This window comes from Gopherus flavomarginatus, chromosome 12 (assembly GCF_025201925.1).
Source record: "Gopherus flavomarginatus isolate rGopFla2 chromosome 12, rGopFla2.mat.asm, whole genome shotgun sequence".
Classification (NCBI taxonomy): domain Eukaryota; kingdom Metazoa; phylum Chordata; order Testudines; family Testudinidae; genus Gopherus; species Gopherus flavomarginatus.
The window spans coordinates 7,255,828-7,276,985 of NC_066628.1; the positions used below are offsets into that span (position 1 = coordinate 7,255,828).

The following is a 21,158-nucleotide window of genomic DNA, read 5'->3' on the forward strand; positions in this document are numbered from 1 at the left end:
GGGAAGCCGGACCACCCCAGTATAGCGCACTCGCTCTTGCTGGTACAATGAACCGGGGCAGGGCCTGATTCAGTGGAATTGGTTGAATTGGCCTAAAGCCAGCCATGCCAGTATATCCAGGACATTACTCGCACACTTTTCCCCCATTGATACCTAGTAGTTGCACTGACATTTCCCATAGCTACTTATGTTGCAGCATTTTTGTTAAAACTAAATTGGGAAGAAAGATGACTGATTCAGAACCTGTTTAATGGTTACGTTATTGCTAAAGGGTGTGGTGAGATGTAAACTTGGAGAGAGGAAGGTTTCTGTGATATTGCAAACTGTACTACAGTCATACAGTATCTCAAATGCCAAGCTGCATTTCAGTGATCTGAGGTATGAAGAACAGTGTGGAACTAGCTATTTTATGGGATGTCTACATTTCATCCTGTAGTAACATAACTAGTGATAGGAAAGCAGGGAGAGAGAAGTGTGTGTGTGTGCGTGCGCGCGTGCGCGCACTCGAGCGCTTGGCAAGGCTGGTGGCCACGGGGCCAATGGGTGTGGGTGGGCTGGGTGGGATCTCGGGAGTCATGTCTCAGGGATCTGCCCTGCTCCCCAGCAATGCTCCAGCTCTGAGCTGTCTCCACTGCCTGGGACCTGTGGGGCCCCACCTGCCTCCCCGGGGGAAGAGCCACCTGGGACTGGTGCAGAGGCTGGGCCAGTCTCGGCCAGTCACAGGGGAAAGTAGGGGGTGGGGAGAGGCTGAACTGGGTCCTGAGGGAGCTTGGCCTGGGTAGGCTGTGCTCCAGCCTGGCTGATTGCACCACTCCCAAGGGGCCGGAGTTTTCCTGCCCCAGGACCAGCTCTGGCTGTGCTGCCAGCTCAGCCTGGCAGACACAGTCACCTCCCATCAGGGCTGGCTATTGTGGCTGGGGGTTAGGGTGTGGCCAGTGATGAGCTGCCAAAATCTTAACAACCAGTTCACTATAAAAAGTTCTGATTTAAGGGTAGTGAGCTGGGGCTGGGGGAGACATACTGGTGGGGCTGGGGGCCTCTCCAGGGCCCTGGCCAGTTGCCCCACTTGCCCCCTCCCCTCTCCTCTGGCCAGCCCTGGAGCTTGCAGCAGGACACACACACCCCCGCCACCTTGCCAGGCCTCTCAAAAAGTGGCAGCAGGACAACACTCTCAAGCTCAGCTGAGCTGCCAAGCTGATGTCGGTGGCTGAACACGCTGCAGTGGGGGGAAACGGGGCAAGGGCCAGGGGAGCCTCAGCCTCCCCAGCTGGGAATCCTGGGAGCAACAGGATGGTCCAGCCAGGGCCGGCGCTTCCATTTAGGTGGCCTAGGCAATCGTCTAGGGCGCCAGGATTATTGGGGGGCGGCATTTTGCCGGGGGTGGGGTGGCGGGTGGCAGGTGGCTCCGGTGGACCTGCAGCAGACATTCCTGCGGACAGTCCGCTGCTCCCGAGGCTCCAATGGACCTCTCGCAGGCATGCCTGCGGCAGCTCCAGTGGAGCCGCGGATCAGCGCGCGGGATGGCAAAATGGCCGTGCACCTAGGGCGCTAAAAACACTAGTGCCGGTCCTGGGTCCAGCCTGCGGACTGGAGTTCTTTGCCCACCTCCTGGCCCTTTAACAGCCGGTTCTCCACGGAGGTCTGATTTTAGCAACCGGTTTTTGGAGCTGTGGGAACTGGCTTCAGCTCACCACTGCATGTGGGAGGGTAGGTCTCTAGTGGGTCTGGGGGGATGCTGGTCAGTGGGGGCGTGGGGAGATCTGTGTGTGTTGGGGCACTGGGAAGTGTGGGGTGTCTGTGCGGGGCACTGTGCAGTTGTGGTGGTGGGGCAGTGAGGGGATCTGTGGGGGGGCTCAGTTGTGGAAGGGCTGTGGGGGATCTTCAGCTAGGGGGTGACTAGGCAGTAAGAGGATCTGTTGGGGGGTTCTGAGTAGGTGGGGAAGTGGTCTGGGAGGGCACTGGGCACGGGGGTTAGTGGGGGTCTCTGGGTGGTGTGGCACTGGGCGTAGGGAGTCAGAGGGGTACTGGGCAGGAGTGTGTGGAGGTGTCTCTAGGTGTTTTGGCACTGGGCATAGGTAGTCAGAGGGGTGCGTGGAGGGGTCTCTGGGTGGTGTGGCACTAGGCGTAGGGAGCCAGAGAGGTGCTGGGCAGGGGTGTGTGTGTGTGTGGGGTCTCTGGGTGGTGTGGCACTGGGCGTAGGGAGTCAGAGGGGTGCTGGGCAGGAGTGTGTGGAGGGGTCTCTGGGTGGTGTGGCACTGGGCGTAAGGAGCCAGAGGGGTGCTGGGCAGGGCTGTGGGGGGGTCTCTGGGTAGTGTGGCACTGGGCGTAGGGAGCCAGAAGGGTGCTGGGCAGGAGTGTGTGGAGGGGTCTCTGGGTAGTGTGGCACTGGGTGTAGGGAACCAGAGGGGTGCTGGGCAGGGGTGTGTGTGTGGGGGGTCTCTGGATGGTGTGGCACTGGGCGTAGGGAGTCAGAGGGGTGCTGTGCAGGAGTGTGGGGGGGTCTCTGGGTGGTGTGGTACTGGGCGTAGTGAGTCAGAGGGGTGCTGGGCAGGAGTGTGTGGAGGGGTCTCTGGGTGGTGTGGCACTGGGCGTACGTAGGCAGAGGGGTGCTGGGCAGGGGTGTGTGTGTGTGTGGGTCTCTGGGTGGTGTGGCACTGGGCGTAGGGAGTCAGAGGGGTACTGGGCAGGAGTGTGTGGAGGTGTCTCTAGGTGTTTTGGCACTGGGCATAGGTAGTCAGAGGGGTGCGTGGAGGGGTCTCTGGGTGGTGTGGCACTAGGCGTAGGGAGCCAGAGAGGTGCTGGGCAGGGGTGTGTGTGTGTGTGTGGGTCTCTGGATGGTGTGGCACTGGGTGTAGGGAGTCAGAGGGGTGCTGGGCAGGAGTGTGTGGAGGGGTCTCTGGGTGGTGTGGCACTGGGCGTAAGGAGTCAGAGGGGTGCTGGGCAGGGCTGTGGGGGGGTCTCTGGGTAGTGTGGCACTGGGCGTAGGGAGCCAGAAGGGTGCTGGGCAGGAGTGTGTGGAGGGGTCTCTGGGTAGTGTGGCACTGGGTGTAGGGAACCAGAGGGGTGCTGGGCAGGGGTGTGTGTGTGGGGGGTCTCTGGATGGTGTGGCACTGGGCGTAGGGAGTCAGAGGGGTGCTGTGCAGGAGTGTGGGGGGGTCTCTGGGTGGTGTGGTACTGGGCGTAGTGAGTCAGAGGGGTGCTGGGCAGGAGTGTGTGGAGGGGTCTCTGGGTGGTGTGGCACTGGGCGTACGTAGGCAGAGGGGTGCTGGGCAGGGGTGTGTGTGTGTGTGGGTCTCTGGGTGGTGTGGCACTGGGCGTAGGGAGTCAGAGGGGTACTGGGCAGGAGTGTGTGGAGGTGTCTCTAGGTGTTTTGGCACTGGGCATAGGTAGTCAGAGGGGTGCGTGGAGGGGTCTCTGGGTGGTGTGGCACTAGGCGTAGGGAGCCAGAGAGGTGCTGGGCAGGGGTGTGTGTGTGTGTGGGGTCTCTGGATGGTGTGGCACTGGGCGTAGGGAGTCAGAGGGGTGCTGGGCAGGAGTGTGTGGAGGGGTCTCTGGGTGGTGTGGCACTGGGCGTAAGGAGCCAGAGGGGTGCTGGGCAGGGCTGTGGGGGGGGTCTCTGGGTAGTGTGGCACTGGGCGTAGGGAGCCAGAAGGGTGCTGGGCAGGAGTGTGTGGAGGGGTCTCTGGGTAGTGTGGCACTGGGTGTAGGGAACCAGAGGGGTGCTGGGCAGGGGTGTGTGTGTGGGGGGTCTCTGGATGGTGTGGCACTGGGCGTAGGGAGTCAGAGGGGTGCTGTGCAGGAGTGTGGGGGGGTCTCTGGGTGGTGTGGTACTGGGCGTAGTGAGTCAGAGGGGTGCTGGGCAGGAGTGTGTGGAGGGGTCTCTGGGTGGTGTGGCACTGGGCGTACGTAGGCAGAGGGGTGCTGGGCAGGGGTGTGTGTGTGTGTGGGTCTCTGGGTGGTGTGGCACTGGGCGTAGGGAGTCAGAGGGGTACTGGGCAGGAGTGTGTGGAGGTGTCTCTAGGTGTTTTGGCACTGGGCATAGGTAGTCAGAGGGGTGCGTGGAGGGGTCTCTGGGTGGTGTGGCACTAGGCGTAGGGAGCCAGAGAGGTGCTGGGCAGGGGTGTGTGTGTGTGTGGGGTCTCTGGATGGTGTGGCACTGGGTGTAGGGAGTCAGAGGGGTGCTGGGCAGGAGTGTGTGGAGGGGTCTCTGGGTGGTGTGGCACTGGGCGTAAGGAGTCAGAGGGGTGCTGGGCAGGGCTGTGGGGGGTCTCTGGGTAGTGTGGCACTGGGCGTAGGGAGCCAGAAGGGTGCTGGGCAGGAGTGTGTGGAGGGGTCTCTGGGTAGTGTGGCACTGGGTGTAGGGAACCAGAGGGGTGCTGGGCAGGGGTGTGTGTGTGGGGGGTCTCTGGATGGTGTGGCACTGGGCGTAGGGAGTCAGAGGGGTGCTGTGCAGGAGTGTGGGGGGGTCTCTGGGTGGTGTGGTACTGGGCGTAGGGAGTCAGAGGGGTGCTGGGCAGGAGTGTGTGGAGGGTCTCTGGGTGGTGTGGCACTGGGCGTACGTAGGCAGAGGGGTGCTGGGCAGGGGTGTGTGTGTGTGTGGGTCTCTGGGTGGTGTGGCCACTGGGCGTAGGGGAGTCAGAGGGGTACTGGGCAGGAGTGTGTGGAGGTGTCTCTAGGTGTTTTGGCACTGGGCATAGGTAGTCAGAGGGGTGCGTGGAGGGGTCTCTGGGTGGTGTGGCACTAGGCATAGGGAGCCAGAGAGGTGCTGGGCAGGGGTGTGTGTGTGTGTGGGGTCTCTGGATGGTGTGGCACTGGGCGTAGGGAGTCAGAGGGGTGCTGGGCAGGAGTGTGTGGAGGGGTCTCTGGGTGGTGTGGCACTGGGCGTAAGGAGCCAGAGGGGTGCTGGGCAGGGCTGTGGGGGGGTCTCTGGGTAGTGTGGCACTGGGCGTAGGGAGCCAGAAGGGTGCTGGGCAGGAGTGTGTGGAGGGGTCTCTGGGTAGTGTGGCACTGGGTGTAGGGAACCAGAGGGGTGCTGGGCAGGGGTGTGTGTGTGGGGGGTCTCTGGATGGTGTGGCACTGGGCGTAGGGAGTCAGAGGGGTGCTGTGCAGGAGTGTGGGGGGGTCTCTGGGTGGTGTGGTACTGGGCGTAGTGAGTCAGAGGGGTGCTGGGCAGGAGTGTGTGGAGGGGTCTCTGGGTGGTGTGGCACTGGGCGTAGGGAGCCAGAGGGGTGCTGGGCAGGTGGGTAGCATGGTGCAGCATGGGCCCACACCAAAGGGGAAGCAGCAGGATGGCAGCACAGGGCTGGGCTGGACAGTGCCCGTCTGGCAGCTCCCGGGTTGTAAACAGTGCCCTTGTACTGGGCTGGGTGTTTGAGTGAGGGGTGCAGGCTCTGACCTGGGGTATAGCAGGGGGTGCAGACACGTGGGCTCTGGGAGGGAGTTAGCAACTCAGCACGTTGTGTAAGAGAAAGAAGCTGCAGTGATTTCATACAGACATAGAAACTGACAGAGACACTTTTACAAAGTCAAAACGTGAGAGGCAGAGTTTGAGGGAGGGAGGGGGCGTCTGTACAATATTTCACTGCATTCAGCCTCCTGGCTGGAGCAGTAACAGCCCTGCAACACTTGTGTGAGACAGAGAGGAGCTGCGGTGTCTGAGCTTTGACAATGTAGGAATTGGGAGGTCTGTGCCTTTAAGACCCAGCCCCAGGAACCCGCCCCCTGCTCCGGGGCTGACATGCAGCGTCCTGGGAGCAGAACGAAAACAGCCTCTGCACCCCCTACAACACCCAACACCCCCAGATTTTCGAGCACAGCGGATGGCTCATCCCCAGGGGTCGCTGTTCCCCCCTCTTCCCCTCCTTAAACGGGGGGTTTGTCCCCGCACAGGGTCTGGCAGCGTCTCCCCCCCCGGGCTTAACCCCGGCTACCACCCCCCACCCCCGATTTTCCCCCTTCAGCCCCTCTCCCGCCGCTACCTACAGCAGTTTGATCCCCCCTGGCCAGTAAATTTTTGCCCCCTGCTCAGACCCTGGCAGCCCCCCCCGCTGCGATTTGCCCCCCTTGGTGCTTTTAAACCCCCCCCAAAGAGGAGGCAGCAAATCGTACGCAGAAGTGAGGGCAGAGAGAGGGCAGCGGCGACAGCAAAGGTTACTGCGCATGCTCAGTTCATCTGCGCATGCTCGGTGCAGCCAAAGTCGCGAATCTGGAGCGGTCACTGTTTCCGTCGTTACATTTGTAAAATCCCTTCTGATCTCTGCTGATGCCTGGCGTTCCGTTTCACTGCTTTGCTTGTTTTCCCTAATTCTTACCCTGCAGCCTTTACTGTCCCTGAATAGTCTTTTTTCTTAGGCTGCTTCCCCCTTTCCATTCCCAGGAAGGTTCCTCAGAAGTGGATTGGAGTCTCCCAAAGTCCACTGTCAGTTAAGTGTTTCTTGATTTGGCACTTACTCAGAATAGTCCTTTCTCAAGAAGCTGACCAAATGCTTCACTGATGCTACTTAAAATTAAACGCATTGAGAAACAAGCAGATAGCCACTATTCATATCTTCAAATACCAAAATGATACACACATACAGACAGCATAACCATAACCAGCAAATTACAACCTTTTCATGGACATCTTACTTGACCTCCTTTGTATAATATTTGGTGCAACTCTAGGACCTTGGTTGCAACAATGATCTCTACGGTCACAGTTCATTTCAATAACATCACAATGGGCAAATCGGTAAGGCCTAAATTTTAAACAATGGCCTAATTCTGTATGTCTTGAAATACCTCTTCAAAATACGGGACTCCAGGGCACGTGTTCCATCTGTGTCCACAGCAGGAACTGGAGTCAGTGGGTGCTGCGGGTGCCCAGCTCCTTGGAGAACCAGCCCCCTAAGCACTTAGGTCAGTACCCAAATTAGGACCCTAAATTAAAAGAGATTCTTGACATTTGGATTCAGCCCCTCAGTGTGCTCTGGCTTCTGTGCCGGCTAGAACGGTTGTTTGTGCCTCTTCCCCAGCAGCTGCAGGCATAGGGAGCGCTCCTGGGAGGGGAGGGAGGAAGAGGGGTTGAGGCATAGACAGGCTGGAGGAGGGAGGGGTGGAAAGGATTAGAGGGGTGTGACCAGGATGAAGCTGCATCTCTTATATTCTGCACCCTGGCAAAGCTCCTTAGGACCATTAAAGCAGCGATGCGGCTCTGGCTGGAGCTCAGGATTTGCCTGGCTGCTGCTAAGGTCTGCACTGGCCCTTGCAGTCACTGAATAGGGGGCCGACTGAACCACCCCTCTCTCTGCCTCAGTTTCCCCATCTATACAATGCCTCTGTGTCTCTTCGCATTACAGTCTATGGAGGACGAGGGCCTCATGGTGCTGCGCTCTGAGCAGACGCTGAGCAAGTAGACCTAGAAAGCTTGTGAGTCAGTGTCCTGATCCTGAAAAATCCCAATTTACTGAGAAAGGGGCAGAGCACAAAAATACCACCCCAGCTGGCTAACTGAATGTCTCTAAGTAACCAGCTGAACACAGTACATCCCAGGGCACGGGGAGAGAAATGACAGGTACGATATGTACCATTCCAGTCCTTTTCCTTCCTGTAAGTAACCCTGAACCAAAGCATTGAATCTGCTCTGCTTTGCAATGCTGAGTGAAGACCCAGGTACCTGAGACAGCAGCAGGGGAAAGGTGTTTGAATGATGCCTGCAAATCTCAAGCCCCACGGAGACCAACAAAAGATCAGCACTTCACTCCGCTGAGCTGCAATATCTATTAATCATGTTGTTAAACTGCTGCAACACTGGACCCAGGTAACTAGCTGGATCCGCAGCAGCATCTCTGCCCAGCATGGCTCCCCCGCCACAGCTAAATTCCCTCTCCTTGTCCCTGATGGCGGCTTCCCAGACTGCCCCAGGCCTCCTCAGTCAGTCCTGACATTCCCTCCTGCAGCCGCAATGGGCAAGTGGCCTGAGAGGTCTCTGTTTATCCCACACCTGCAGGCCCTAATGTGAGCTCCCTGCACATCTGCTGCCCTCTGCCATTGGGTCCCAGCCCTTACCTGGAGGACAGGAGCTTGGTCTCTCCACAGTCCCTGGTCTCTCTGCCAGGACTGACAAACAGGGAGAAAATGGGGGCAGGCCTTGCTGAGTGTAGTCGCGTTACAGGGGCACCTGCCCCATTAGGGCCCAGGCTGAGATCCCAGCACATTCCACAGGCCTCTGATCTGCCATCAGATGGACTTTCAGCCTCGGTCCGTGTGGTGGTGGGGGGGAGGCACTGGGTTACTGCCCTGGGGGAGCTGCTGGGGGGTCGGAGGAAATTTACCTGCTCACAGACAATTTTAACAGGTCTAAAGCTTCAACATTTTGACACTCAGTGTCCAGTGTTATTAAATAGTTCTGGTCTGACCAAAATATTGTCTGATCCCCCCATAATTTCCCACAACTGTGAACATTTTAATTGCAATGAAATGCTTAAAACCCAGATTGTTGTGCCGCTGTGAAAGTTTAAATCAATAAATATAAAAATTGCTTAAAATAAAGTTTATCTGTCAAAATTATATATTATAAACAAAATTCTGCCCAGCCTGACTATCACTCCTGACACCCAGCTCCTGCTCCTGCAGGCTCATCCTCACAGGGGGCTGTCTCAGTGACCCTCCCCACCAGCTCAGGGGCTGATTACAGGCCAGGAGCCCTTCGGGGTTTTAATTACAGGCTGATTTCACTGAAAGTTCCCTGTCACCGGTGTGATTGTACATTTTTACACTAAAGCCTCCAAGGGTGAAGTTGGTTGGGTCCTTCCCGCTCAGCAAACAGCCTGAGGCATTTTCAGGCAAGGAACCACCCCCTTGCTGCTGCAGGCGGGGCACAGTTTGAATTCAGGAATTTGAAACAAAGCCTGTTACAAACTGCCCAGAGGGAGCCATGGCTGCAGAGAGCCCCCTGGAAAGTCTCCAGGAGGAAGCGAGATGTCCCGTCTGTCTGGAGTATTTCACAGAACCTGTCACTCTGGAGTGTGGGCACAATTTCTGCCGAGCCTGCATCAGCCAGTGCTGGGAGGGATCCGATACAGCCGCCTCCTGCCCTCAGTGCAGAGAAACTGTGCAACAGGGAAACCTCAGGCCCAACAGGCAGCTGGCAAATGTCGTAGAACTCGTCAAGCGGCTGAGTTTACAGGCAGCAAAGGGAGCAGGAGGGGATGGGGTGTGTGGGGAACACCAAGAGGCTCTGAAACTGTTCTGTGAAGAGGATCAAACCCCCATCTGTGTGGTGTGCGACAGATCCCGGGCTCACCGCGCTCACAGGGTGCTTCCCATACAGGAGGCTGCCCAGGAGTACAAGGTAGGGAATTGCTGTAAAATTCAATGGGTTAACCTTTGGGTTTTAATTACAGGCTAATTTCACGGAGAGTTCCCTGTCAGGGGTATGAATCATCATTCAGCCTGTAAAGTCTTCATTGTACCGGAGATGCTGTAACAAAATTAATGATCTAGCAGTGTGATAACAGAGGCAAAATATCAAATTTTGAAAGTAGGATCTACCCCAGCCCTTCTCCAAGGCCCCTCCTCTTCCCCCCACCCCAAAGCCCCACTTTCACTGGTCTGGAACAGGAGGTTGGGGTACACGTGGGGATGCAGGCTCTGGGCTGGGGCTGAGGGGTTTGCAGTGTGGGAGGGGGCTCAGCGCTGAGCCTGGTGCAGGAGGTTGGGATGCTGGAGGGGCTGAGGAGTGTAAGCTCTGGGAGGGTGGTTGGGTGCAGGACAGGGGTCCAGGCTGGGGCAGAGTGTTGGGGTGAAGGAGGGGATATGTGGTGCTGGCTCTGGGAGGAGGGTCAGGGCTGGAACAGGCAGTAGGAGGGAATACAGGGTGCAGGAGGTGGTATGAGGTGCTGGATGAAGGAAGGGATATGGGGTGCTGGCTCCAGCTGGGCGGCACTGATTTACCTCAGGCGGTTCACAGTTGGCAGTGCAGCAGGGCTAAGGCAGGATCCCTGCCTGTCCCAAGCCTATGCCACTCCCAGAAGGGGCCAACACACCCTCGTGGCCCCTGGGAGAGGCATGTGGCTCTGCTCACTGCCCCCTCTCTGCAAGCACTGCTCCCGCAACTCCCATTGGCCACAGTTTCCTATTCCCGGCCTGGGAGCTGCAGGGGTGGTGCTTGCAGGCCAGAGCCCATGCAGAGAACTCTACCCTCACCCAAGGCTGCAGGGACATGCTGGCTGCTTCTGGGAGTGCCGTACAGCTGGGGTAGGCAGGAAGCCTGCCTTAGCAGCAGCAGGCAATCCCGCAGCAGGCAATCCCGTTGCGCTGCCAGAGATTGTGATTGACTGGGAGAATCACCAGGATCGACTAGCTGATCGCAGTCGACCAATAGGTAACCACTGGTCTAGCTATACAAAAGGTGGGAAGGGAAATGAGGCACAGCGTGAGGCAGTGAGTTGCCCACAGTCACCCAGCATGTCAGTGACAGAGCTTAGCATAAAACCCAGATCTCCCCAGACCCAGTCCAAGACCCAAAACACTTTGCCATGCTGCTATCTTAGCATCAGCCCCACCAGTGATGAAGTGTCTCCATTAGGAGGGAGAGACGCCTTGATAAAGGTCCCAGGCCCAGCAGGGAGAGGAGGTTTCCCACGGGGATTCTGAACTCCTATGTTCCTTCATGAGGAATTAAACTCAGATGCTGCCGGCCTGCACTAGAGGAGATCACTGGGCTAAACACTGTGTGGGACCCTGAGCACCTTCAGTCCGCACACAAAAGGGCTCCAGACAGCTCAGGTCCATGCCAAGTACCACTGAGATTAGACTGGGTTGCAGCAATACTAACCCCAGGCTGGAGCTGACCGGTGCCAGTCTGACCTGTTCTGTTGTGTACGTGGGCAAGGACCAGTCAGAGTGCTTCTATTAGTCCCACCAGGCAGCCTTTTGAAATCTCCCAGAATGCACTGCTTCTGGGATCTTTACCAGGGAATGGGACTGTGGGGTACCTGCCCAGGGGGCATTGCCACGGAAAGGGGTTAGGACAGCACTGGGGCAAACTCCAACCCGTCCTTTATACAAATCTACATCATGTCTAATTAGGGAGGTCACTGAGGCATCCCTAGAACATACAACATGGCCACGCCTGCCTGCATGGGCCTGTCCTCACCAGCATCAATCACTCTGCCTGGGCCCACCACCAGTTTTTCCAGCGTGCCACCCACCTGCATCATTCTGCATGAAGGTGCCACCCCCAACCCTGCCCCCACCCTCACAGGTGCCCTCCTGCATCCTCAGTCTCCTCCTTTCCCTTTTGCACCAGACAAAGCCACGTCCAGTGCTGGGTCCCTACCAGACAGGGATAGTGCTCCACAAAACTGGGTCAGTGCAGCTTCAAACCAGATGAATGGCCTCCCGACGTCTCATGGGCTTTTTCCTGGTGCTTAGACCAGCTCTCTCAAACCAATGCAGCCCCAGGGCTTCAGGGCTGAAATCCCAGCCCCTATTTAAACCCTGGTGGCTTCTGGAATTTGTATCACTTTGTTTGTTAAACCTTCTACAAAACAGGTTTATTGATTCACCCCCATGTGACTCCAGTGCCCTGTTATGCTCTGTACCATTAATCAGTTCACAAATACCAGTAAAGCTTGAGTATAATTGAGATCTCTTGCTAATTACTAAAAACACTGAACCAGAATTGGTAACGAGTCTGAATGTGACATGCTCCCACTCTCCATTAATGAGGTTTCATCTCCTTGGTGGCACTGATGTCACAAAGTGATTAGAACCACAGTCATCTTGGGTTTCGGGTGGAAAAACACCCACTTCGAAGCACCTTTCAACTATCCAGATGAAACTTCCCAAATCATTTCTGTTTCTTCAGGAAAGAATCCAGGCCCATTTGAAGACTCTGAGGGAAGAGAGAGAAAAGCTGCTGGGATTGAAAGTGACTGGAGAGAGGAATAGCCAGGAGTATCTGGTAGGTGCCTGTAGTTATGAACCAGCAGGGAGTGACAGTGGGAGGTCTCTTTGGAGGCAGACTCCTGTGTGGCCTATGTGAACATGGGCTTGTGTGTGTTTCTCCATGATCACGGATTGCTGGGTTAGATTCGTGTGTAGATGAGCCCTTAGCTTCCCCTGGCATCTCTGTCAGTATAGTGCTGAGTCCTGTCTCCTGCTGCTCTGTGTCTTAATTTCCAGAGACCATAAATAACAGAAGATGCTGACCATGACAAGCATGGAAACATCCACTTCAGAGCGATACAGAGGCCAAAGGGGAAAGTGTGAGAGAATTTCTTGCCTAGCACACACAGGGTAGAGTCAAATGTCACAAACATTATTGTCAAAGAAATTCTCCCTCCTGCACACTCTGCTCTCTATGAAAGGACCCCAGGCTCCATCCATATCCCTGACTAGCCCTTGCCCTATTTTCGTACAGAAACAAACACAAACCGAGAGGCAGAAGATTGTGTCTGAATTTCAGCAACTGCAGCAGTTCCTGGAGGAACAAGAGAGACTCTTGCTGGCCCATCTGGAAAAGCTGGATGAGGAGATTGTGAGGATCCAGAATGAAAATATCAGTAAATTCTCCGAGCAGATTTCCCATCTCAGTGAGCTGATCAGTGAGATGGAGGGGAATTGTCAGAAGCCAGCAAGTGAATTCCTGCAGGTGAGACTGAATGAGAAATGCAGGTGAGTGCTCCAGGGCAGCCAACTTCCCCGCTCAGTGCCACATGCTGGCAGCCCTGCCAATCAACACCTCCCCCTCCTTCCTGCTGCGATCAGCTGTTCCACTGTGTGCAGGAGAGGCTGGGAGGGAGTGTGCTCCAGAGAGGATGTGAACAAGAGGCAGGGTGGGGGTGGAGTAGGAGTGGGAAGAGTTGGGCTGGGGTGTGGCATTGGGTGAAGGTTTGGAGTGGAGGTAGGGCATGTGGTTGATCACCCCCAAGGGCAACTGGAAACCAGCATCTATCACTAGAAACATGCCAGATCCCCACACATGGAAGGAAGGGCTGCTGAATCATAAGCACTGAAGTCCAGCAGAGTCATAGACTTTAAGTTCAGAAGGGACCATTATGATCATCTAGTCCAGGCATAGGCAACCTATGGCACGTGTGCCAATGGCGGCACACAAGTTGATTTTCAGTGGCACTCATGCTGCCTGGGTCCTGGCCACCAGTCCGGGGGACTCTGCATTTTAATTTAATTTTAAATGAAGCTTCTTTAACATTTAAAAAACTTATTTACTTTACATACAACAATAGTTTAGTTAAATATTATAGACTTATAGAAAGAGACCTAAAAATCTAAAAACTTCAAAATGTATTACCGGCACCTGAAACCTTAAATTAGAGTGAATAAATGAAGACCCGACACACCACTTCTGAAAGATTGCCGACCCCTGGGCTAGATTCTCGCGGGAACGTATCAAGGGAGACTATACCAGGCTGGAGAAGATGCTTAAGGAGATCGAGGCTCAGGAGATCTTTAGTGGGATTCTGCCTGTTCCTAGAGAAGGGCAACAAAAGTGTGACAAGATTATGATGATCAACAGATGGCTCAGGCAGTGGTGCTATAAGGAGGGCTTTGAGATGTATGGTCACTGGGAGGCATTCATGGACAGAGAGGACTGTTCTCTCGGGATGGACTTCACCTGTGTAGGGAGGGAAATAACTTCTTGGATGGAGGCTGGCACAACTGATTAAGAGAGCTTTAAACTAGGAATTTGGGGGAGATGGTTGGGAGATGTCCAGGTAATCTCCATGCCGGATTTTAACATTGAGAGGGAAGAAAATGAAGTAAGAAAGGATACAGCTGTGGGTAGGAGAATGGACATAAGGAGGAAGGGTAGCGTAGATCAGTGGCCTCCAAACTTTTTTGATCGCGCACCCCTATCAGTAAAAAATTTTTGAGCAGGCCCCCCAATAGATGTATACTTGTTTATGTATAAATTATAATATGTAACTAAACTATTGCTGTATGTAAAGTAAATAAGGTTTTTTAAATGTTTAAGAAGCTTCATTTAAAATTAAATTAAAATGCAGAGGCCCCGCCAACCGCTGGCCAGGACTTAGGCAGTGTGAGTGCCACTGAAAATCAGCTCGTGTGCTGCCTTTGTCACGCATGCCGTAGGTTGCGTACCCCTGATATCTAGCCGTATCATTTGTTCCCACATGAAGGACAATCAACAGATTCTTTCCCGCTCCCGTTAGGATCCTCTTCAGCTTCAGGTCCACATCCCATATCTTAGCACCCGGCAGACAGCACACCCTTCTGTTCTCCGCATCAGCTCTAGTTGCAGGCCTGTCTATTCTTCTCAGTAAGGAGTCCTCAACCATGTAGACCTGCCTTTTCCTGGTGACAGTGTGATTCTCCAGTCTATCCCCTGTTCCCTCTGGCTGCAAGTCCTCTTGATTCCTATTTTCCCTTGAAATCCTCTGCAACTCATCCCGTATCCTTCTGGGGCTCATATTTGGTGGTGGTGGTGGTGGTGGTATCTCCATGGACTCTTCTCCTCTTCCAGTAGGACTAGCTGCTCTTCTTTTCTTCCTTGCCGTCTCACCTTCAGCGACCAAGTGCTCTGCCCCTTCTTCATTGTGCAACTCCACAAACCTGTTCCTGAGCTCTATTGCTCCTTCACTGGACCGTCTTTTCCTCTGCCTGGTTCTCTTAGTCACATGCCTCCACCGTCCACTTTCCTCACCCAGCAGTCTCTCCTCAGAATTCTTTGGTCCTGCTTCCCTCTGCAAGTCTGAGCTTTTCCCTTCAGCCACCTCATGTCTTTGCTCCATCATCAGCTCGAACCCCCTTCTACACTCAGAGTTTCCACCTGCATCTCCAGTCCTTGGATCTTTTCTTCCATCAGCTCTATCAGGTAGCACTTCATGCATACAAAACTCTTTTCAGGTACTCCCTGCAGGATCATGTACATACCACAGCTTCCGCATCCAGTCATCTTCGTTGTCTTCCACTACTTGGGTCACTACCACTGCTACCTCTGTATCTGTCATAGCCTTCCCATCTAAGTCCTGTTAGTCCGGGAAACACAAACCAAACCAAAACACCACCACTCACAGCAAAGAAACCCCCAATGAGCACCACAACACTGCCAGAACACCACACACCCCCTTCACTAGCTGGTCTTTTCCTCTGCCTGGTTTTCCTAGTCTTCCCCCAAACTCCCACTCAAACTCCCCTGTTTACAGCTCTGTTTTCTGGCTCTCATTGTAACTCAGCATGTGCAATGCTGACATGTGTGTGACTATTATTTTTTCCAGTGTCATGGACACAGAGATAGGGGAGATGGAAAAGCCCCATTAGCTCAGGGAATCCATGTCCTTGGGGCCAGGCAGGGCCTCTTTTCCCCCATACTTCCTAAATCCCTTTCCTGGGATCCCCTGTGTTTCAGAGGAGACTGAGATTCTTTTTTCTCTCTCTCCTCTAGGATGTCAAAAGCACCTTGAGCAGGTACGTGTCTCTCTCTCACTCCGCCTCACACTTCGCAATGCTGGAAAAGAGCTTGGTGATGGTGTTAGCACTGCATCTCTCCAGGGCTCTACAGCAAAATGTGTGGGGAAGATCACCTGTTGGATACAAATCTCTTTGATCAACTTCATCCTGAGGTTGTCACCCTTGCTCAGAAGACTCTGTAATTCTCCATTCACTGGGAAAGACTGACCTCAAGTATTTCCTAGAGATGTCAGATCCCTTGGGGACTGGCTGCCTCAGGACTATGAAGATGGAATATGGACCTGTCACTGCTAGGGCCCTGGTTACCATTCAGCCCAGGGCAGCAGTGATCAAGAGTCTTTCTCATCTGAGGTCTGTTTGGAGACCTGTGAGAAATGAGCTGGGGAGTGGGGAGTTGGTGTCTGTCTAGTTCCGAGAGGGCAGATTTATACAGCACTTCACCTGGAAAGCTCCTGTTCCTCAGAGCATGGAGGCCAAAGAGTGAATTGGCCATGGAGACTCAATTCTTCTTTTGTCCCCAGAGCTGATTTCTCCAGACCAGAGCTGAAGAATATTAATGAATCCTTTGAAGGGAAGGTTGTACGGCCATGGGCTGTGTTGCACTTGCTTTGAGGCTGGGAGAAGTCGAGGAATTCTAACTCCAGGCCCATTAGAGCAGCGACTCACTAGCCAGAACTTATAATGAGTCATACAGTGAAATATAATCACGTGAAATTGTTTCTCTTCAGGTGTGAAAAGAGGAAGTTCCAGCAGCCAGAGGAAATTTCTCCTGAACTGGAAGAGCAAGTCAGTGGTTTTTCCCAGAAAGCGATTGCGCTATTGGAGACTCTGCGGAAGTTCAAAGGTACCTAGGAGGGATCTAAGAACGGAAATTGGGATGATCCTCTGAGACTGAGGGAAGAGAATGGCTGATCAATTGGTTCGCAGTTAGATGATGCTTCTATTTAATTGTTGAGTGAGAATGCCAGATACTTGGGGTCCAAGACACTCAGATTGATTAATTTAAACCTTTATTTCTACCAGAAACCTACCTTGCCATGACAATTACTTTTAAAGTAAGAAATGACTCAAAGACTAACACCAGAAGGAACCATTATGATTATCCAGTCTGGCCTTCTGTACATTGCAGGCCACAGAATCTCGCCCACCCACTCCTGCAATTGACCCCTAACCTCTGGCTGAGTTACTGAAGTCCTCAAAGCATGATTTAAAGACTTCAAGTGTAACAGGTTGAGCACTCACCAGCGGAATGTCCTCCTGGTCATCCCGGGAATTAGCGTTCCAGCTCCCCAGCACCCCCTGCTGGGTGGTGTCTCTCCTGCCCCAGGCCCCCATTTCCCTCCTGGAACACGATGCCTCTTACCTTGGGGTTCTGCCACAGCACTGTCCCCACACTCTGGGTCTCCCCTCCCAGGGGAACCCCAACCCTCTATGCCTACCTTGCCTCAGTGGGTTACTGCCAGTCATCATCTACCCCCCTTTCTCTGGGGAAGACTGCAGTGTGCAATGGCCACTCATCATGGGCAAGGAGGTTGGACCTGCTGCAGCCCTGGTACCATCCCTGGTCCTTCGCAAGGCCTCAGCCTAGGGACTTGCCAGACCAGAGCCCCCCAGCTCTGCCTCCCCTTCCCCAGCACTGCTCTATCTAAAGTACCTTGTGCTTCCAGGCAGGTCTGGAGTTAGACTCTTGCCTGCCTAGTTCCCAGTTCTTTTATCAGGGCCATCTGTGGCTTAATTGGGTGTGGCCCCTGCTGTGGCTACCTCCCCAATCAGCCGACCTCAGCTGCTTTTCACCTTTTACCTCCTTTTATCCCAGAAGCTGAGTAACTGTCCCGCTACACAAGTTACAGAGAATCCAGGCTCTCTGTCAATCTGACTTGGGGGAAATTGCTTTCCCACTCCAAATATGGTGGTCAGTTGAACACCGAGCATTCTGGCAAGACCCAACAACCAGTTACGTGGCAAAGAACTCACTATAGCTCAGAGCCCTCTCCGTCTATTACCCCATCACCAGCCATGGGGCACATTTCTCAAAGGTGGACCCAGTATATCACTGGGCTCTGGTTCCATAAGGCAGCTAGTCTGGGAGAAAAGGGCTGGAGGGAAGGAGAAAGCCCTTCTGTCATGGTCAGGGATCCCTTCAGCACAGGCGACTCTTGTGCCTCCTCCACAGCAGCTGCAGGCACAAGGCATGTTCCTGAGAGGGCTGAGAATGGGGTGGGGGTGGTGAGGGCGGGTGGAAGAGGGAGGGGGGTGGATGGAGGACAGAGGGACGTGGGCAGTGTAAAGCTGGGCCTCTGACATTCTGCTCCCTGGCCAAGACACATGGGGGCCATTGTCATAGGGATGTAGCTCTGGCTGGCTTCAGAACTTCCTTATCCTCTGCCAAGGTCTGCACCAGCCCCTGCAGCCACTGAACAGCAGAGTCACCCCTCTCCTGTTGGTACAGGTGAATCTGTCCCATTCTGTTAATCTTCCCCCACCTCAATTTCCACATTTATAAAATGGTTTTACTATTATTTCTATTTCTGCCTGTGGAGGACGAGGCCCCATCGTGCTGCTCTCTGTAGAGACACTGAGTAAACAGACCCAACAGCTCACAGTTAGAGCCAGGATTTTGCAAACTCTCAACATCCCGTTAGTGTCAAAGGGACCCAAGTGGATAAAGTTACTTTTATGCCAAAGTCTTTGCAGGCTCTGGGTCTAGGTTACGAGAAAAGGCAGTAAGTGAATGAGACAAACCAACTGGAGTTTGAAGGGTGGGAGGGAATGAGGAGGGTAAAAGTAAATCTCACTTACAGATTGTCTGTCCTGGGATGGTTGTGAGGCTGCTAGGATGTTGGTTCCATTGCTGGGAGATGTCTGAATGAGAGAGGACAGAGATGATTTCAGACCTTTTTATATTAAATATCTGAGTTTCTCAGTGTGTTTCTCTGTCATAATTAAAAGACAGTTCTAGAAGTTGAGAGTGGGGACACTTATGAATATGAAAGCCTGAAATCTCATTTCCTTTCTCCTTCCCCCTTCCAGACACTCTGCCATCTGCACTGGAGACAAAAAGAGGAGGATCCCTAGGAACATTCAGACAAGGTGAGATTGTAGCTGGAGATTGTCTTTAAATTATCAGAAAATGTCTTTGTGAGATTGTAGCTAAAGTTACCAACCAAACGAATACCGAGAATGACACACAGAGCCCTTAAAACAACACACTGCACAGTGAGGAGCTCCCACGCTGAAGTCACACAAACACTCCTGACACCAACCTTAGTGCTGAGTTCATGCCCAGGCTGCTGAACAGAAAAACTCTCTGTGAGCAACCTGTGAACAGAGCTCTCTGCCCTAAGCGCTGACAGAACCCTCTGCTTTACCCAAGTGTAGGGGGTCTCCCCATTGCTCTTCTCCAACATCCTGCCTTTCCTCTGGGCAGGGCTGGGCTCTCCCATTGGAGCTGCTCCCTGCTTCCTGGATTGGGGAGATGCTCTCCCTGTGAGGCTGTTAACTCCTCCCTTCTCTCTAGACTAGGGATGGGGCTACCCACCCAATGCCACTTCCTACTCTCTGCTCTTAAGCAGCTCTTCCCCAATGCTGCACCTTCCTCTCTGTTCCCCGGCCTGGAAGTGGGGCCACCCCACCCAATGCCACCTCCTACTCTCTTTTCTTAACTGGCCCTTCTTACTTTGGCTGGGGAGTGGAGGCTGCATTTAAGGGAGGGAGCTTAGCTTTGGGGTTCAAAGCTGGTACCTGCTTCCTCTGCTCCCTCCTCACCAAAACCTTCCTGGCTGTGTCTCTGATGCTGGGAATGGAGCATCCCCAACAGAGGGAGCAGGGAGCTGAAGCCTCAGCAAGCAAATAAAAAAACTAATGAAGTGGGTCCCATTACACCAACTGAAGAACTGCAGTGACATCCCTGCTGAGTCTCAGGTGCCCAGGACAGAGGCAGCTCCCTGGGATCCAGGCCTGTCCCAGCCAGGACGGGGCTGCTGGGGAGTGTGAGAAATGGTCCCAGCCTTCCCCAGGGCCGAGCTCTGCCCCTAACGCTCTGATTCTCTCTCCTCAGTGAATGTGACTCTGGATCCAGACACGGCTCATCCTGAACTCGTCCTGTCTGAGGATCGGAAAAGTGTGAGACGGGAAGACACAGAGCAGGATCTGCCCAACAACCCTGAGAGATTTGACTTATGGGGCTGTGTGCTGGGCTGTGAGGGATTCACCTCGGGGAGACATTGCTGGGAGGTGGAGGTGGGGGCCGGGCAATACTGGGCTGTGGGGGTGGCCAGCGTGTCTGTGGGGAGGAAGGGAGAGATCAGCCGTAGCCCTGAGGGGGGGATCTGGGCTGTGGAGTGCTGGGGGGGTCAGTTCCAGGCTCTCACCTCCCCTGTGACCCCCCTGCCCCTGAGCCGGGTCCCCAGCAGGATCCAGGTTTGTCTGGACTGTGACCGGGGGCAGGTGACATTTATCGGTGCTGGTGACGAGGCCCCGATCTTCACTTTCCCGCCGGGCTCCGTCCCTAGGGAGAGAATCCGACCCTGGCTCTGGGTGGGGGGATCCCAGCTCAGACTGTGTCCCTGAGACACATGGCAGAGGGGGGAACCGGAAATCAGCCCCTCTAGCCTCATGGACCCCAGTCTCTATGACCTTGGAGGACTCCTGTTTACCCAGCCCCTTTCTCATCTCTGTGAGGTGTAGAAGCCCCCCACTATTCCTGCAGCCCCAGGGATGGGAGAGGGAGGGGGGAAGAACCCCTGGGGCTGCAGGAGGAGCAGAGGGGCCCTGAGGGGCAGAGGTGGGGGTGGGAGTTGGGCTGAGGGCAGAACTAACAGCCGGGCTGGGCACAGGCAGGGGTGGGGGTGGCAGGGACACAGCATGAATCAATCAGGGTTTGGAGGCTTGGGAAGAAGCAGCAGCAGTCGGGAACGGTTTGTACAGATCTGTGGGATTAGATCTCACTGGGGTCTCCCAGCCAGGGCTCCTGTTGCAGGGGCGAAAGTCACCTTCCGCTGTAAGTACAGGACAGCTGGAAACCCTGTAACTGTCACAAAAGGGGGAGGGAGGAGGACATGGGTGCAGATGACCAAAAAAATTATATAACCTTAAAAAAAGGATCATTGTGTCAATCTCATGATTTTTTTTTAAACTCCTGACATTGGCAGCACTGGGGAAGGCAGGTGTTGCTGGCACAAAGTGCCTGAGGCTAAGCAACAGCCGGGGGGGGGGGGAGGGGTCCGTCGCCCAGTGTGCCGCGCCAATAAACACACCAGGGTGGAGAAGCAAACCAAGTTTATTTGAGATCTCGAAGCGGTGCAGGGAGACTCATGCCTCAAATCAAACACATCTAAAACAAGCAGTCTGTTCCTTTATATCCATGAGAACTTTTCTCGCTGACTAGTAATCCCCCGTTTCCCCTCCCTCTTCTGTCCAGCTGCAGCATTCTCTTCTCACACACTTCTTTGTCTCCCCCCTCCCTCTCCCCCTTTCTGCTGCAGAGACATGTATGCTGTATCTAAAAGCGGCCTTGAAACTTGCTTTAGCCTAGCTTCAATGTATTACAGCAGGGAACTGGCTGTTACAATCAAAAAACTAGCTGCTGACATTACATTTTACAGCTATTAACACATTAGGTTACACAAAGTGTTGAACATGGAGGAACAATGGTTCACTGAGGCCTACAACAGGAGGGCTTCATTGACACTCGTGATCTTCCACCCTTTTGAGCTACCTAG

General features: G+C 54.3%; 1 protein-coding gene across 1 annotated transcript; it reads left to right on the plus strand.

The window, feature by feature from the left end:
• The first annotated feature begins 8,303 nt into the window (after window positions 1-8,303).
• LOC127033303 (zinc finger protein RFP-like) lies at window positions 8,304-20,222 on the plus strand. The gene is made up of 7 exons (XM_050921284.1): window positions 8,304-9,331; window positions 11,852-11,947; window positions 12,407-12,637; window positions 15,413-15,435; window positions 16,167-16,282; window positions 18,469-18,528; window positions 19,496-20,222. The coding sequence occupies exons 1-7, from the start codon at window positions 8,915-8,917 to the stop codon at window positions 20,005-20,007; spliced, it is 1,455 nt and encodes a 484-aa protein (XP_050777241.1). The 5' UTR covers window positions 8,304-8,914; the 3' UTR covers window positions 20,008-20,222.
• Window positions 20,223-21,158: the final 936 nt, after the last annotated feature.